The following is a 14541-nucleotide window of genomic DNA, read 5'->3' as shown; positions in this document are numbered from 1 at the left end:
TCTTGAACTAAATAAATGAACCATTTCAAGGATTCATTTCAATTAAACCACCCCTATCCAAAAGGAAAAGAAGGGTCAAGAAGATTGGGGCTGACAATTAAAAGAAATGGGGAAACAATGGATGGAGTAGGCCGACAACAAGGAGGTTGGGAGACCGTGGAGTTGAGCATATAAGGGAGTGGAGGAGACCATAACAGGGGAGGATTTTGTGAGTTTTACAGAGACATGAATTTCTAACAGAGCCACAAATAGTGAGGGAAATTGAGCTTATTTTTTCTTGGGGTTTTGGGCACGGGGGCCAGAAGACTTGTCTTCTGGATATGGGGAACATATAGGTAGACCCTAGATAGGCTGGAAGGAAAAGGGCGGTTTGGTAACTGCAATAGTGGGAACAACAACTGTCCAAAACACCTTCAACGGTCAACCGAATTCCAGGTATTCTCTTGCAAATTTTAAATTCCAGTTACTGTCTGGTTAAAATTGCACAGTTAAGGCTTTACATTGTCTGTTTAAAATTGCACAGTTATGGCTTTACAGCCCCTTCTCCATTCCATCAATATTTCACATGACACCTACCACTTTATGGATGTACATTGGACATGTCATTCCCTTAGAGGTTGAAACCACCTAATAGGGTCCTTCATTAACCTCTCTTGTCAAGGAAGGTAACACCTGTACATGTTCAAAGCCCAAATTTGGAAGGGAAAGCCACTATGAAGTGTCCACTTCTTCTCTTGGTTAGCAAGTTTATTTACTCAATTACACTAATGAATCATTGTATTGGAAGGTGAGGAGACGCATTGGATCTTATACAGGATTGCAGGTGGGTTTGCATCTTGGACTTGGCCTCCCTATATGGGATCCAATCCCTCCAAAGGATCACAATAGCATTTATAGGGTGACTGTTGACAGCAATGGCCTCTAGCCTTGCAGAGCATTGACTGCCACACCATGGGCTTCTTCAGCAACACCACTTGCTTGCTCATGCCCCAGTTATACAAAGATGATGATGCACTTGGACCACGTTGCCCAACCGACCACACATTGCACCTGACACTTGGTAGTTGATCCAAGGCCAAGAGGAGGTTATGTCTTTCCTAGGGAGACACGGGAGGGAATGCGTCATCTTCTAGCCCTATTAATGGAGCATCGACTTGATTATGAACCACTTGGAGACCCATTTGGAGCCCACAAAGCCCAAATAGGGGTTTGGAGATGTTTTGCAACATTCAAAGGGCATCCCCCTCTTATTCATCATTTTTTAGGCCCTCGCTCTCAGCCTTAGAACATGAGGCCTCAACACTACCCTTCTAGACCTCCACGTCAGACTTGCATGGGCTTAAGAAGGCTTATTTGACTTAATTTTTGAGCTATCATGGTTGGCTTGTAAGCATGGGTGGGTTATGAGACATTTTGGGCATTGGAGGGGATTTGTCTTTTCATTTTTGAAATCATAGCTCATGTATAAATAGATTAGACCTAGTCTCATTATATCCATCATCTCATTAGAGATGATGGCTAGCTCATTAGAGATTTTTGACCTGCAATTTGTGGAGCAATCTGGATAATTTGGATGAATTTTGATGTTTGGATAAATTCCCTATTTCTCTTGGAGGTTCTTTTTGGCATTGTGATGGATTGATATATTCTTCATTGTCTTGTAAGTGATATTTAATGATATATTTCTGATTTTGATTCATCTATAATGGATCGAATATTGTCTCATGGTTATTAATGTGCTCTAATTCATGAAATATTGTCTAAACATTGAAACTATTGGGAAATTTTGCATGTGTTACTCATAGATAATGAATGAATGAATGTTCCTAGGGGATTTGTTGCATATGCATCCTTGAAACTCCATTTACAATTTCCATTGAAGTATAAATATCTAGAAGTGTCATGTAGCTGCCTCCATTAGGGCTAGCAAAGTTGCCTCTAAGTTTCCTTGAAAAGCGAGTTGCCATATTAAGGTCATCCTTGACTCCAATTCTCCCAAAGGGTTAGGCATTGATCTTAAATCCTTGGTGATCACATTATACGTGTAAATCATTTCTCTCTCACCTCTTTCCCTCATCCCTTTAAGGATAAGGAGGCCTCTCTAGGGCTTGGTGTGAAATCCGTTAAACGAGGACGATTTTGAATTCCGTCTGGATAAAACTCTTCCTTGGTGTCTCCTGTAGTGATCCTCAAGTTTTGGTGAATTTCCTATGGTGGAATCTCCATAAATTTGATGCCCTAGCTATCACACCAAGAGGGAACCCTAGAAGCTAATCCTTCAACTTGGGGATTTCTTGAAGGCATTTGCTTTAGTACTCGTTGGAGTAAATCATTAATCGCCTTTTCTCTTGTCTACCTTGACCTTGGATGAACTCATATCTCACTAAATATCTCAACCCTAGGTCTCGTGTAGCCTTCTTTTCAAGGGGTTTTTCGTGGAAAGTCTTACTAGCTTCTCCCAAAGCTCGCACATTCATTGAACCTTTCCATTGAATGAGCCACCTATAATAACCCATCTCTAGTCTCAAGGGAGCATAAAAATATTAGCATGCATACGAGGCATGCATATGATAGCTACATATGCATGCATTGCAGGCACTGCACTAGTATACATGCTAACTAATTATATATATATTGGAGTACTTGATATGTATACCATCATCATAATATATAACTAATACATACAATGAATGATGCAAATTAAAAGGAAATTGAAATATATATATATATATATATGTTCAAATGGGCAAATAACATAAACAACTTAATAATTTAAATCCAAACAAATTCATTTATTAATCATATAAATTTATTAATTGTTTAAATTTAATAAAAGTAGTAACTTATATTACTACAATAACTTAAAGGTAGTGATGTATGTACTTGATATAAAGTATTAAGTACGAATATTAAATAGTGAATATTAATAGGATTAAAATGCCACTTAAATAAAATAGATATTATATTCACCATCAATCTCCTGACCGCCTCTAAATTTCATAAAGAGCACCCTAGACACGAGAGTTCGCTCCACCTGTGACCAACTGAACCAGAAAACCCTTTTTAAATCGGGATACTGAGACGGTGGAAGAGGAGGCGGTGAAAGAATTATTGATATAAGGAAATCGAAGATGACAGAAAGTGAAGGGGGGTTTTTACAGAGAGGAGGAATTTCTAACAAAGTCACTACAGAGGGAATTGGGCTTTCATTGTTCTTGAAATTTTGGGCACGGGGGCCAGAGTACCTCGAATTTGAAGTACTTTGGAGCTAGTACTGAGATTGTGCTCAGTTTGGCAGGGAGCTTTTGATCATTTAGTAACGGGACCAAGAGCGAGAGCTATGGAAAATCCGAAGCATCTTCAACCACAGAAACCCCAAGTAGGTACTCAATAATCAAATTGATAAATTCAGATATTATGAGCATTAATTCTGGTTACACCCTGTTAAATTCCTAATTTAGGGCCTCACACCACCTTCCCACACTTCACGCTTACCATAGATACATTTCTATCACAAGTGAGCCATACTAGGACTCCTCCTGTCGGTAAAACTTCGAGAAGAGTAGGGGGCTTAGGCTGTGGTCATAGTGGGCCTCTGTCCCAAGTGTTGTTGTGCCCTCTAGATTTTTCCTATTTACAAAGCCTGCTAGTTTGTGCAGCAACAAGGTGCACACAAAGAAAACTGAGATGAAAACTAGAATTCAACATATATCCTTATCATTTGGTACGAGGAAGAGTGAATAATATACCAACAAGGCATGTGGAAAAGAATTGAGTGGCTAGTTTTTATTAGGAGCAGAGAGATAAGTATTGATCCTTAGTCTCCCTTCACGGTTTGTGTTCTTACAAAGTAGATTTGCAACTTACTCTCAAGGGCTAAATGATGAATGCCAAATACCACATTCAGAAGACTCTCATTACAACATATGATCTAGGAAAAGACAAGAAGCCATACTCTTTGAATTCGAGTCCAATCTATTGGTGATAAGTTCTGTCCTCAGATTCCTGACCAATATAAAAATAAGGACAATGGGTTTCACAATGGTTACATAAACAATGTCATTTGGAGAGAATGTACCAAAGAATAAAGCAAGACACATTCGTAAGTTCTTGCAGGACTGACATTGATTTATTATGCATACAAAGATTACTTTTATAGTATTGGTCATGGTTCTCGTTAACACATACTTCCATGGACTTAAATTGTAATGAAATCTTAATGACGACTCTCAATCACAGTCCAAGGAAACCAAGTCTGGATTGATTCTCACTACTGACCCTAATTGTTTCTTTGGTTCAAAAGCTCCTGAACCTGGACTCTGACTGTTAGAAATGTCAAAAAGATGATTATGTATTAGAAGAAAACATGCTTGGATAGTAAAGTAAAAAGGAATAATATATTTGTTTAGTCATTTCTTTCTTGTATTCCCTTTCTGGCAAGAACTCTACCAAAACTAATAAAATAAAGCTAGTAAGTCCAAGAAAACTAAAGATGTTATAGCAATTTCCACAGATGACTAAAAGGTGGTTAGTGGAACTGAAACATTATAGATTGGTATATACAATCAAGGATGTACCTTTAGTATCTACAAAAAAAGGAAAAAAAGGAGAAACATAAACAAATGAAGCCTCATAAAGGAAACCATGCAGACTTGCAAATTTAGATCTGCATCAAGAATCCTGATCCACAATTGTCATTCACCTAAGATTTGGTAGAGAATATTTCAGGCTGCATAATCATGGATGAGAGGGCATAGACCACAGTCTTGCTTATCGATGGTAATTGATAGAAATTCTTATCGAAGATCTTATCAGGGAAAGAAACAGCAGCTACCATTATGAAGTTAAATTGTAGCATTTCACCTGTATCTTTGGCATCAACCTCCACTGCATATCGGTTATATTAAGATCCCCATATTGAGAATCTATGATGCTTAGGGTTGATCAAATTTACCTGTATTCCGTGCAGGTAAGTTGGAATGTATCATTGTCTTGAAAAGGATTCCTTTGGTGCTTCTAGAGTCTCATAAGCTGATTTTTAAATTCTTACCATCCATCTTGGTTGCACTATATTTTTTTTGGGGGCGGTTTTGGCCTATGAAGTATAGCAAAGGTTTATGTCTCTATAGCTAATGCTATATTACATGACTCAATTCAAGCTTCTAACAAAATTCATCGATAGCATAGTTCTAGTTTTGACTGCTACTGATTCTGACTGCCGTAGCTCCTGTGTAATAACTTTAATAAATGAATAATGCAGTCCGCCAGAAAGCAGATTCAATCTAGTGTCAAGACTGAAGTAACTTGCTCAGTTGCCAAGTCACAGCATTTTCATAAAAAATAAATAACATCGATATGAATGAAAACAATAGACTATGAATCTTTACTTTGATCAGCACCAAGGCTTGGCTGACTATAGTTCAAATTCCTTTGAATATGGTCTAAGATATGGTTCAACAGACATTGAACAGAAAACCTGAAAAGAGGAACTTCTCAAAAGAGCTATTGCAAACTGGTATAAGCGAAGACATTTTGACAGATTGTTTAACAGGGATTAGGGCAGAAAACTTACACGATCCATGTTGCACAGAAGAAAAGCAAAGAAACAAAGTCCCACTATCACCCAGCGTTTTGGAATCTCCTGCCACCATGAAGTTCCCTTTTCTATATCCTCCTGTGAAACAGTATCTAATACGTTGTTGAAGTTCATAGAATCACCACCCAATTTCGATAACTTGATCTGATGTGTAGCTACATCCTTTGTGATATCCACAGGAGAATCAAATTTCCCATCACCTACTTCAACACTTCTGGAATGCTGAGACTTTATGTTACAGGAAACATCAAGCTTCCTTTTTCTAACCTTTGTCCGATCCACATTACTGGATTTGAAGGAGAGGAAACAGTCAGGTTTCCCTGAAACCCTTGGTATAGACCATAAACCTCTGAAACATTTTCTAACCCATTTGTCAGATCTCCCATGGTTCGAATTCAAATTTATCACCTTCTTTCCCAAAGTGTCACTAAGATTATGAGAAGTAGCTAGAAAATCTATTGTTGTCCATTCTTTTGCTACTCTTATCCTGGAACTTTTGCAGCATGAAGATGACCCGGATACTAGTATCCATTTATTATTTTGCTTGATTTTTCCCCAATGAATTTGAGCAACCCGCTCAATTTGATACCCTGTGGTTATTTACAAATCACTTTGAGATGTTGACCTCATGACTTGAAGATATGTAAGTATGGAGCAGAAGACTCTAAAACATGTCCTGTTTGTCTAAAACACAACAATATTTTACTAGAATTGAAGAGATGACTTACATAAGCATGGATTACGTAGTAGAAAAAAAAATCATTACAGTGAACCCATTGATAAAATGCCCACTTTTCACTTCATGAAGCAGTGAGGAAAATGCATATAACTACACCAGTCAAAATTACTCATTATGAGAGTATTTACTAAAATACAAAAAAGAAATTGTCACTACATCAAAAAGTGAAAGAATTTGCATTATAAAATATTAATCAATTGACAGTTAGTTAACTTTGGAAGGGAAAATTGTATTATGAATTAATTTCTTAGGAGTAATCCTTAACATTGTAATGTTGCTCTCTCCATTATCACCATGTTTTCTCTCTCTGTATTTCCTTGCAGGGGTGTTTTTTTACTTCATGTTTGAGATTTCACCCTCATTTTTAAGTTTTATACCTATTTCACATTTATGTTTTCTTTTTTCTACAAAGAAGATGCCCTAAGCACTCCTCATTTGACTATTAATACATTTTGTATATTTAAAGTCCCATTGACCTATCTTTGGTCACTAGTGGGAATTGATATAATTTCTTTATTTCTTTCTTATTTATGCTAAAATACACTATATGTTATTACACCACATGTTTGAACTTACTAAATAGACACTCGATAAGAATCTCATAAATGCCTACAAAATGCTTTTGCTTCTTCTTGAAGAGTGGATGAAACTGGAAATTCCAATGTCAAAGATCAAATTACTAATTTGAAGAACCATTTCTTTGGTCCATGTTACCGCTCAAACTAGCAGGGGACCTAAGGGGGATCCCTAAAGGGCAAATGCTAGACCAAGGGCAACAAATGGAGACTTAGCCCACTGTCACCTCAGCTAAGGCTCCCTTCTATTTACGGACTTTCACCGATGGGAGGAGACCCGGTATATTATGGAGTCACCAATGAAGGATAAGTCAATGAAAGGATGTGGAGTGACCCAAATAATCCCTTTCCCGGAAGAGTTAGAAGGATAGAGCTTGCTTGCTTTCTAAGCAAGGTACAATGTCTTCTAGGGAAAGGAAGGGAGGATTTAAGGGTTAGGTTTATGGGATATGACTTGTGAAGGAATTTCCCAATCCCTAAAATCCTTGTTGAAATTGGTATCCTGGATGGTTCTTGAAGAATTGTCTTTTCAAAGGAACGGGACCAAGTGGAACCAGTCTAGGGTAGGGGAGAAGAGTATAGCAACCGATGATGTCCCTGGACAAGGTATGGAAATGGATCAAAGAAAGAATATCCACTTAAAGGTTTGAATTAATCCAATAAGGTACTAGCCTTTGAGGATGTTAGGGAAAAGTTTGATCCCAAATCTAGGGCTTGGCTTTTCTCCCAACTCCACCATCGGAATGGCTTCAAAATTGGAGGAGACCTTGAGAAAACACTAGCATAGGAGACCCTAGGAGATCAAACTTTTTGGAGGGCTAGCTTGTCAGGAAATTGATGCCCTAGGTACCCCAACTTGGTTAGACCTAAATGAAGGGGAAAGGATGTGATTTTTTTGGTGAACACCTTTTGGTAGATTAGCGCCTTATTCTTGGGAGAATGGAGTCTATGATGAAATAATGAGTACGATTCTTGATTCTTGGTCAAGGAGGCCTCAAGATCACTTCGCTAGCCTTCTAGGTCAAGGAGAAGCAATCTTGCAACTTTTATACTTCGATGTGCAAAGGAGATGGCTTATCAAGGTCGAATTATTTTATAGAATTACCCCTAGGAGATTTCATTCATATTACATGGCCCATACATTGAGAGATGCTATAATAGAGACAAAATTCCACAATTTTAAGCAGTAAATGCATGCAGCGATTAGCCCTAGAATAGCGAAAATCCCAGTCTAATGTATATGACAAAGTAAACAAGAATAACATTAAAAGCATGTACTTACATGTAACAGAGTATATCCAACCATCCACAATTGACAAAAGAGAAGCTCCAAGATAAGATAGACCAATATCCACACATCAAAATTCATCCATAAAGCTCCAATTCATCCTCTAGAAAAAGTGCGAAATTCTCAAGAGAGAGAAGAGATCCAATCCAAAGTGATGATGAGCAAATGAACTCATCTCACTTGTATTTATACACAAATTAGGAGTTCGAATTAGCCTCCTTGGCCTACATAAGCCCCAAAAATAAAATAATGTTTTAATAATTCAACTTTTGGTGACAAGCCCACCAAACTAGCTCATAAATGAAAGAATAAACCTCTCAAGAGGTCAAATAATAATCTATGCATGTCGTAGGGCCCTCTAAGAGGCCTAACGAGGTCCATGGGTGCCATAATGAAGAGTAGGACCCTCAAAAGTAGTGGAAAAGGGGGTGGCCACTTGTAATAACATGTGGTGCTCCAAATGACATGTGGGGGCACACAAGTGTCCTCATGGGTCTCCAAACAAATCGAAGATGCCTGTAGATCGCCTGCAAGGGCTAAGATGATGGTGTAGGTGATGCCACATCATCATGCAAGTACTGAATCATCTGCCAAGTGTATGGTGCAAATCTGGGGCCAGCTGGGCATGATGAATCAGGTGCATCTTCCTCGTCCAATAAGTGAACCACGAGCAGTCTATAAATAGCTGTGGGGATCCATGGAGTGTTATCTGCTACTGTGGAGGCCCATGGCTCTCAATGCACGCCTTACATGTGCCAATGTAGCCCTTTGGAGGATTAGGACCCCGTATAGGGAGACCAAATCCAAGGTGAAGACCATCTGTAATCTTGCATAAGATCCAATGTTTTCCCTAGCCTTCCAGTACAAGTCATTAGAGAAAACGAGTAAATGAGCTTACCAATCATGGACCACAAGTGGAGATTTCATGGCTTGCTCTTCCATAATGGGCATTGGGATGTGCCAATGTCTCCTAAACTCCCAATGGGGTTAACCAATAATCCTATTAGGTGGTTTCTACTTCTAAAGGGAATAATATACTCAAGGTACATCCTTCAAAAGGTGGTGGCACGTGAAAAATAGGTGAATGAAATAAGGGATGAGAAAGGGCAGCCCTAGGTCACATGCTAGGGTACAAGGGTAGCTAATAAGAGGGAAGCCCATACTTGAGTTTATAATGTCTAGGAATGAGCAATTGTGGTACATGAGGTGTCCCGGCCTTGATTTTTTCACCCTTCTTTATATGCCTTTTGCCTTTCTATGATTTTCTTTGATTAACTACTCAGGGCTAAAGGGGTAAGAGCATGATGTATAAGATATAGCAGTGAATATCCCCCTTTTAAGGTGGGGCGGTTCATTGCCCACCAGGGGTTGGTACAATCATGGGTCCTATACGATGAAGGAGGCTCGTAGAACTTGTAGGAACAAGGGTGATGGCCAGGGTGATGGCCATGATGATGGGGTAGAGCTCATGTATTGGCTTTTGCCCACGTGCTAAATGTGTTTGTCTCGACCATCTTTTGCATTTTGTGGTACATTTTCCTGTTGAATGTGGCCATACATACTTTTATCTTTATTTTTAGTTGCATCGACCTTCGGCCTTCATTCCAGGCCATGAACCAAGGTGTGGGCAATGGGTAGGGGCAAGCTAACCCTATGTGCACCCCAACGTTTTACGATTCGGCCGAACCGACTCCGAAACGGCCGAGTTAGACCGATTCAAAGCATGACCGAGTCGACTCATTGGCCAGCACGGTTCAGCTGGCCGGGTTGTTACCGAACCGGCCAATTCGGTTCAGTAACAACCAACCGGCTCGGTGGGCGCAACCAAAAAGCAATTTTTTTTATTTTTGGTTTTTTGGGGACCCCAACGTCCATTCTTATATGCCTTTGGGTTCTTTGGGGTCCATTTTCCTCTCCCAAACCCTATAAAACCTACCCAACCCCTCTCATTTCCTCACAACCATCTCATTGCATTTGAGTGAGAATTTGTGAAGAGTTGTGGAGTTTGTTTTTGAAGCAGCAGTGAGGAGTCTTGGGCAAGCATTGGAGCAGGAGTGAGGAGCTTCTTGGGCAGCCATTGGAGCAACATTGAGGAGTTGGTTTGTTGGAGCAACTTTGAGGAGGTAGTTTGTGCCTAGAGGTATTTTTTTTCACTTCTAAAAATCTGTTTTTGCTTATTTATTTTTTTGTGCAAATCTGGAAATTGAAAAGACTGTTTTTTGTGAAAGAAATGAACATTGAAGCAATGCTATTTTTTTGTTTTCATTTTCAGAATTTTTCCTTTCATTTCCAAGTCAAAAAATGGCACCTAGAGTGAAAGATGTTGCTTGGGCATATGTTGAAATGGTTGATAGTCAAATGCATTGCAAATTTTGCCATAGAAAAATTAAGGATGGTCCTGGGGTCATTAATAGGTTGAAACAACAATTGGTAGGGATTAGAGGCCAAATTACTCCATGTGAATCACCACAAATTGGGGAGATTAGGAAGGAGTTGTTAAATAACTTTGAGAAGATTAAAGAAGAAAAAGCTAGGCAAAAAGAAATAGAGGCTGAAATTGGGAGGAAGAGGAGTATACAAAAAATGATGGCTACCAACCCCCATTTTGATTTTGAGGGTTCTTCTTCTATCCCTTGTACTGATGCATCCAACCCCTTCCACTATGTTCCTCCCTCTTTGGAGTCTAATCAAGAAAAGGGTAAGGGAAAAATGAAAAATAAGGGTGATATGAATATCAAAAGTTATTTCACTGTCACACCCTCCTCTCCATCAGATGCACATGGTCCTAAAGCTAGTAGAACTTTGCATCAAACTTTAGATGACCATTGGAAGAAAGAATTGAAGGAGATTGCTTGTGATTACATATGTAGATGGTGGTATGATGCTGATATCCCCTTCAATGCTTCCCGTTCACCATATTATGAGCCTACGTTTGATGCCATATTTGCTGCTGGAAAAGGCTTCAAAGGCCCTACTATGCATGAGATAACGGGGTACCATTTGTAGAAAGAAATTTCCTCCATTAATGAGTATTTGAAAGATTTCAAAGACTTATGGGAAAGAACAGGTTGTACCATCATGTCTGATGGATGCACTAATCAAAGGAACCGTACCATCATAAACTTTCTTATCTTCTGCCCACAGGGAACCATGTTTCTAAAATCAGTTGATCCATCTGATAAGGTGAAAGATGGGCAATTGTTGTTTCAGCTATTGGATGAGATTGTTGAGGAGGTGGGGGTGGCTAATGTTGTTCAAGTCATCACAAATAATGCCTCTAACTATGTTCTTGCTAGTAAACTGTTAGAGGAAAAACACAAAACCATCTTTTGGACCCCATGTGCTGCACATTGCATAGACCTCATGCTTGAGGATATTGGCAAATTAGATTGGGTCAAAAACATTGTAGATCATGCCAAAAGCATAAAAATTTTTATCTACAACCATTCATGGATTTTGAGTCTAATGAAGAGACAATGGACACACAGGGGGTAGGGATATTATTAAGCCTGCCATCACTAGATTTGCAACTCATTTTTTGACATTGCAATCTATGCTTTCACAACATAGAAACTTGCAAAAGATATTTTCCAGTGATGAATGGATCAAAGCCAGTGGTCTAACAAACAAGAAGGCAAAGAATTGAAAAAGAAAGTTATTGAAGAAATATTTTGGAGAAAGGCAGCAGAGATTGTGAAGGTTGTTGAGCCACTAGTTAAGGTGTTGCTGTTGGTGGATGGGAAAAGATTGGCTATGGGCTTCATTTATGAGGCTATGGATCAAGAAAAGGAGAAAATAAAGAGGGCATACAAGAATAAAGTGGCTAAGTATGGTCCCATTTGGACAATCATTGAGGAAAGATGGAACAATCAACTCCATTGCCCTATACATAAAGCTGGGAATTTTTTGAACCCACGATATCTTTATAAAGCTCAGGCGGCAGGAGCTTTGAGTGGGGAGGTTAGAGATGGATTGATTGACTGCATTGATCGCATGATCCCATTGGAGTGTGATCAGCTGGAGATACACCAACAGATCACAACCTTCAACAAAGCCACAGGTACCTTTGGGAAAAACCTAGCAAAGATTGCAAGGGAAGCAGATGAGCCAAGTAAACAAAAATTCCAATTTTCAAATTCTTAATGTTGATTTGGGGTAGCATCGGATGTGCTCTAGCCACGAAAATTGGTGGAGAGACTAAAGCACATGAGATCTCCAATACCCAAAAATGGTTTGGGCAGAATCTAACCACTTTGGGAGATATTAAAATATTTAATATTTTTAATGGAGTCCCTAAGTCTAAACTTAGGGAAAATAAAATATTAATGTGAATTAATATAAAACTGAGTTAGAATGGTCCAAAAGCCATGGATCAAGCCAGATCTAATCTTAGCAGTTAATTAGGGACTTAATCTCAGTTGTTTAAATGTCAACGAGAAAAGTATAAGAGGAAGCTTGAGGGTCACTTGGAGAACACACCGAGTTGATCAAGAATTCAATTTTCTAGGGCAAGGCTTGCTGAGGAAATCGAAGGAGTGATCAGAGTTGCAGCTGAGGGGTAGTGAATACAGTAGCAGAGAGGCAGAGATAGTATCAGGAGCATCAGCGCAGAAGTCGGGAGGGGATTGATGCAAAGCCAGCTAGAGGCCATGCAGAGGTAGCCAGAGGCCACGTAGAGGCAGCCAGGAGTTGCGTAGAGCTTGAGGAGGGCCAGTGTGGGAGACGCAGAGGCTCCAAAGGTTGACGCTAGGCCAGAGAGGCTGATGCAGACCCTAGAGGCTGACGCTGGGAGATTTCGTGGGGCAGATTGGGGCTGATATCTGTCTTTGACTAAGAGGTACTACTGTTGAGGGCATTCTCTGTTGGGTGAGCCATTTCTAGCACCCAAATTGTATTCTGAAACTGCTTAATAATAAAACCCTTAGATAGCTGCACCAATTTTTCCGCATTGGGTTTTTGTGGACATTAGTCCAAAAATAACAGTGTCACTTGTGTGCTTGTTTTTCCTTCAGTTGATGATTTGTATGTGTTGAGACTGTACTTGTATTTATTTTCAGTATTTACATGGTAAATAACTTGTTAATTAACAGAACAAGTAGGAAGAAATAAATCAGAAAGTACAGGAAGGATTTCTAACAGTTAGACTTAGAAATTCCAACATGGTATCAGAGCGTGGTTGCAGATCACAGGATAACTGAGGGCATCAGCCGAGCAGAGCAGCAGCAGCAGAAATAGTTGTCCCGAGTGACAGAAGTTGTTCCTAGCGGAAAAGCAACAAGGAAGGGGTGACGCAGTGCCTACGTCATCAGTTCGAGCCGGGAAGAGGATCAGCGCAGTGGTAGAGAGGAGCAGACCTGACCTACGCAGTGCCCGATCATCTTTCTCAGTGAGGAAGGATTGACGCCCGTGGCCAAGAGGTGCAGATTTTGCTGGTGTCGGGATTGCGCAAAGCCTAGAGGCTCTAACCTTCAGTTTGCTAGGGCATAGGACGCTGTGGGTAAGTTGCGGAGTGAAGTTGGTGGGGTATTGTGGTCAAAACAGTGCCTAACAGGGCAAGACCAAGGAGGAGGGAGTTGTTGTCGAGGATTTCTAGCCAAGAAATCTAGATCAGTGGTGCAGCTGCACTAATGATTGGAGTGGGGGCATCTTGACATTGGCAGAGGGGTTTCTAAGAGGGAAATCAAGGCTCAAAGGGAGTCACACCGAGAACTTCCATGAGGGAAGTAGAGAGACTCGGAAGAGTCAAAAGCGGAGCAGCGAAATGGCAGTGAATGGGGTAAGAGATCAAGACAGACTAGACGGAGCCTCAAACTTCGTAGTTTGGAAGGCCAGGATCTTGTCTGTTCTAGACAGGAATCGTCTCAAGCACTTCGCCTTGAACACGATAGTGATCCCAGTTGACCCGGCTGAAAACGAAAAGTACCAGGAGGCAATGACGAGGGGCAAGAGCATCATCCTTGACGGGGTCAAGGACCATGTAGTACCACATATTGTTGAAAAGGACACGGCAATGCGAGGTGGGAGGCCCTGACAAAATTGTATCAACATACTTCTGTGCAGAGGAAGATGCTACTAGAATATCAGCTGCAGTCATATCAGATGTAGAAGGGAGAACAGATAGACACCTTCCTCTGTCGATTGAAGGAGATCTGGGATTAGCGAACTTCCATAGGGGCCACGCCGGATGAGGAGATGATGGTGAGGACCGCATTGAACGCAGTCTTAGAGGATTGGGAGGTATTTGTCCAGAGCATACTGGGCAGGTTGACCCTTCCAGATTGGGAGGAACTATGGGCGGCTCTTCGTCAAGAAGAGATCAGAAGGCTAACCAAGGCGGGAAGCA

The 14541-nt window shown here is 40.2% G+C and overlaps 1 protein-coding gene across 5 annotated transcripts in view; it reads right to left on the bottom strand.

The window, feature by feature from the left end:
* LOC149180289 (sodium-dependent phosphate transport protein 1, chloroplastic-like) overlaps positions 1-14541 on the bottom strand; it is a 614698-nt gene that overhangs the window by 553474 nt on the left and 46683 nt on the right. For all 5 annotated transcript variants that reach the window (XM_089416010.1, XM_089416005.1, XM_089416006.1 and 2 more), the window contains one exon: positions 5573-6186. In XM_089416010.1, the coding sequence (XP_089272136.1) occupies positions 5573-6186 (614 nt within the window). The remainder of the gene's footprint in view (positions 1-5572; positions 6187-14541) is intronic.

This window comes from Pinus tabuliformis, chromosome 3_2 (assembly GCF_031772625.1).
Source record: "Pinus tabuliformis cultivar Carrire ecotype Pingquan chromosome 3_2, CPIR1, whole genome shotgun sequence".
Classification (NCBI taxonomy): domain Eukaryota; kingdom Viridiplantae; phylum Streptophyta; class Pinopsida; order Pinales; family Pinaceae; genus Pinus; species Pinus tabuliformis.
This window is presented reverse-complemented; position numbering and strand designations above follow the sequence as displayed.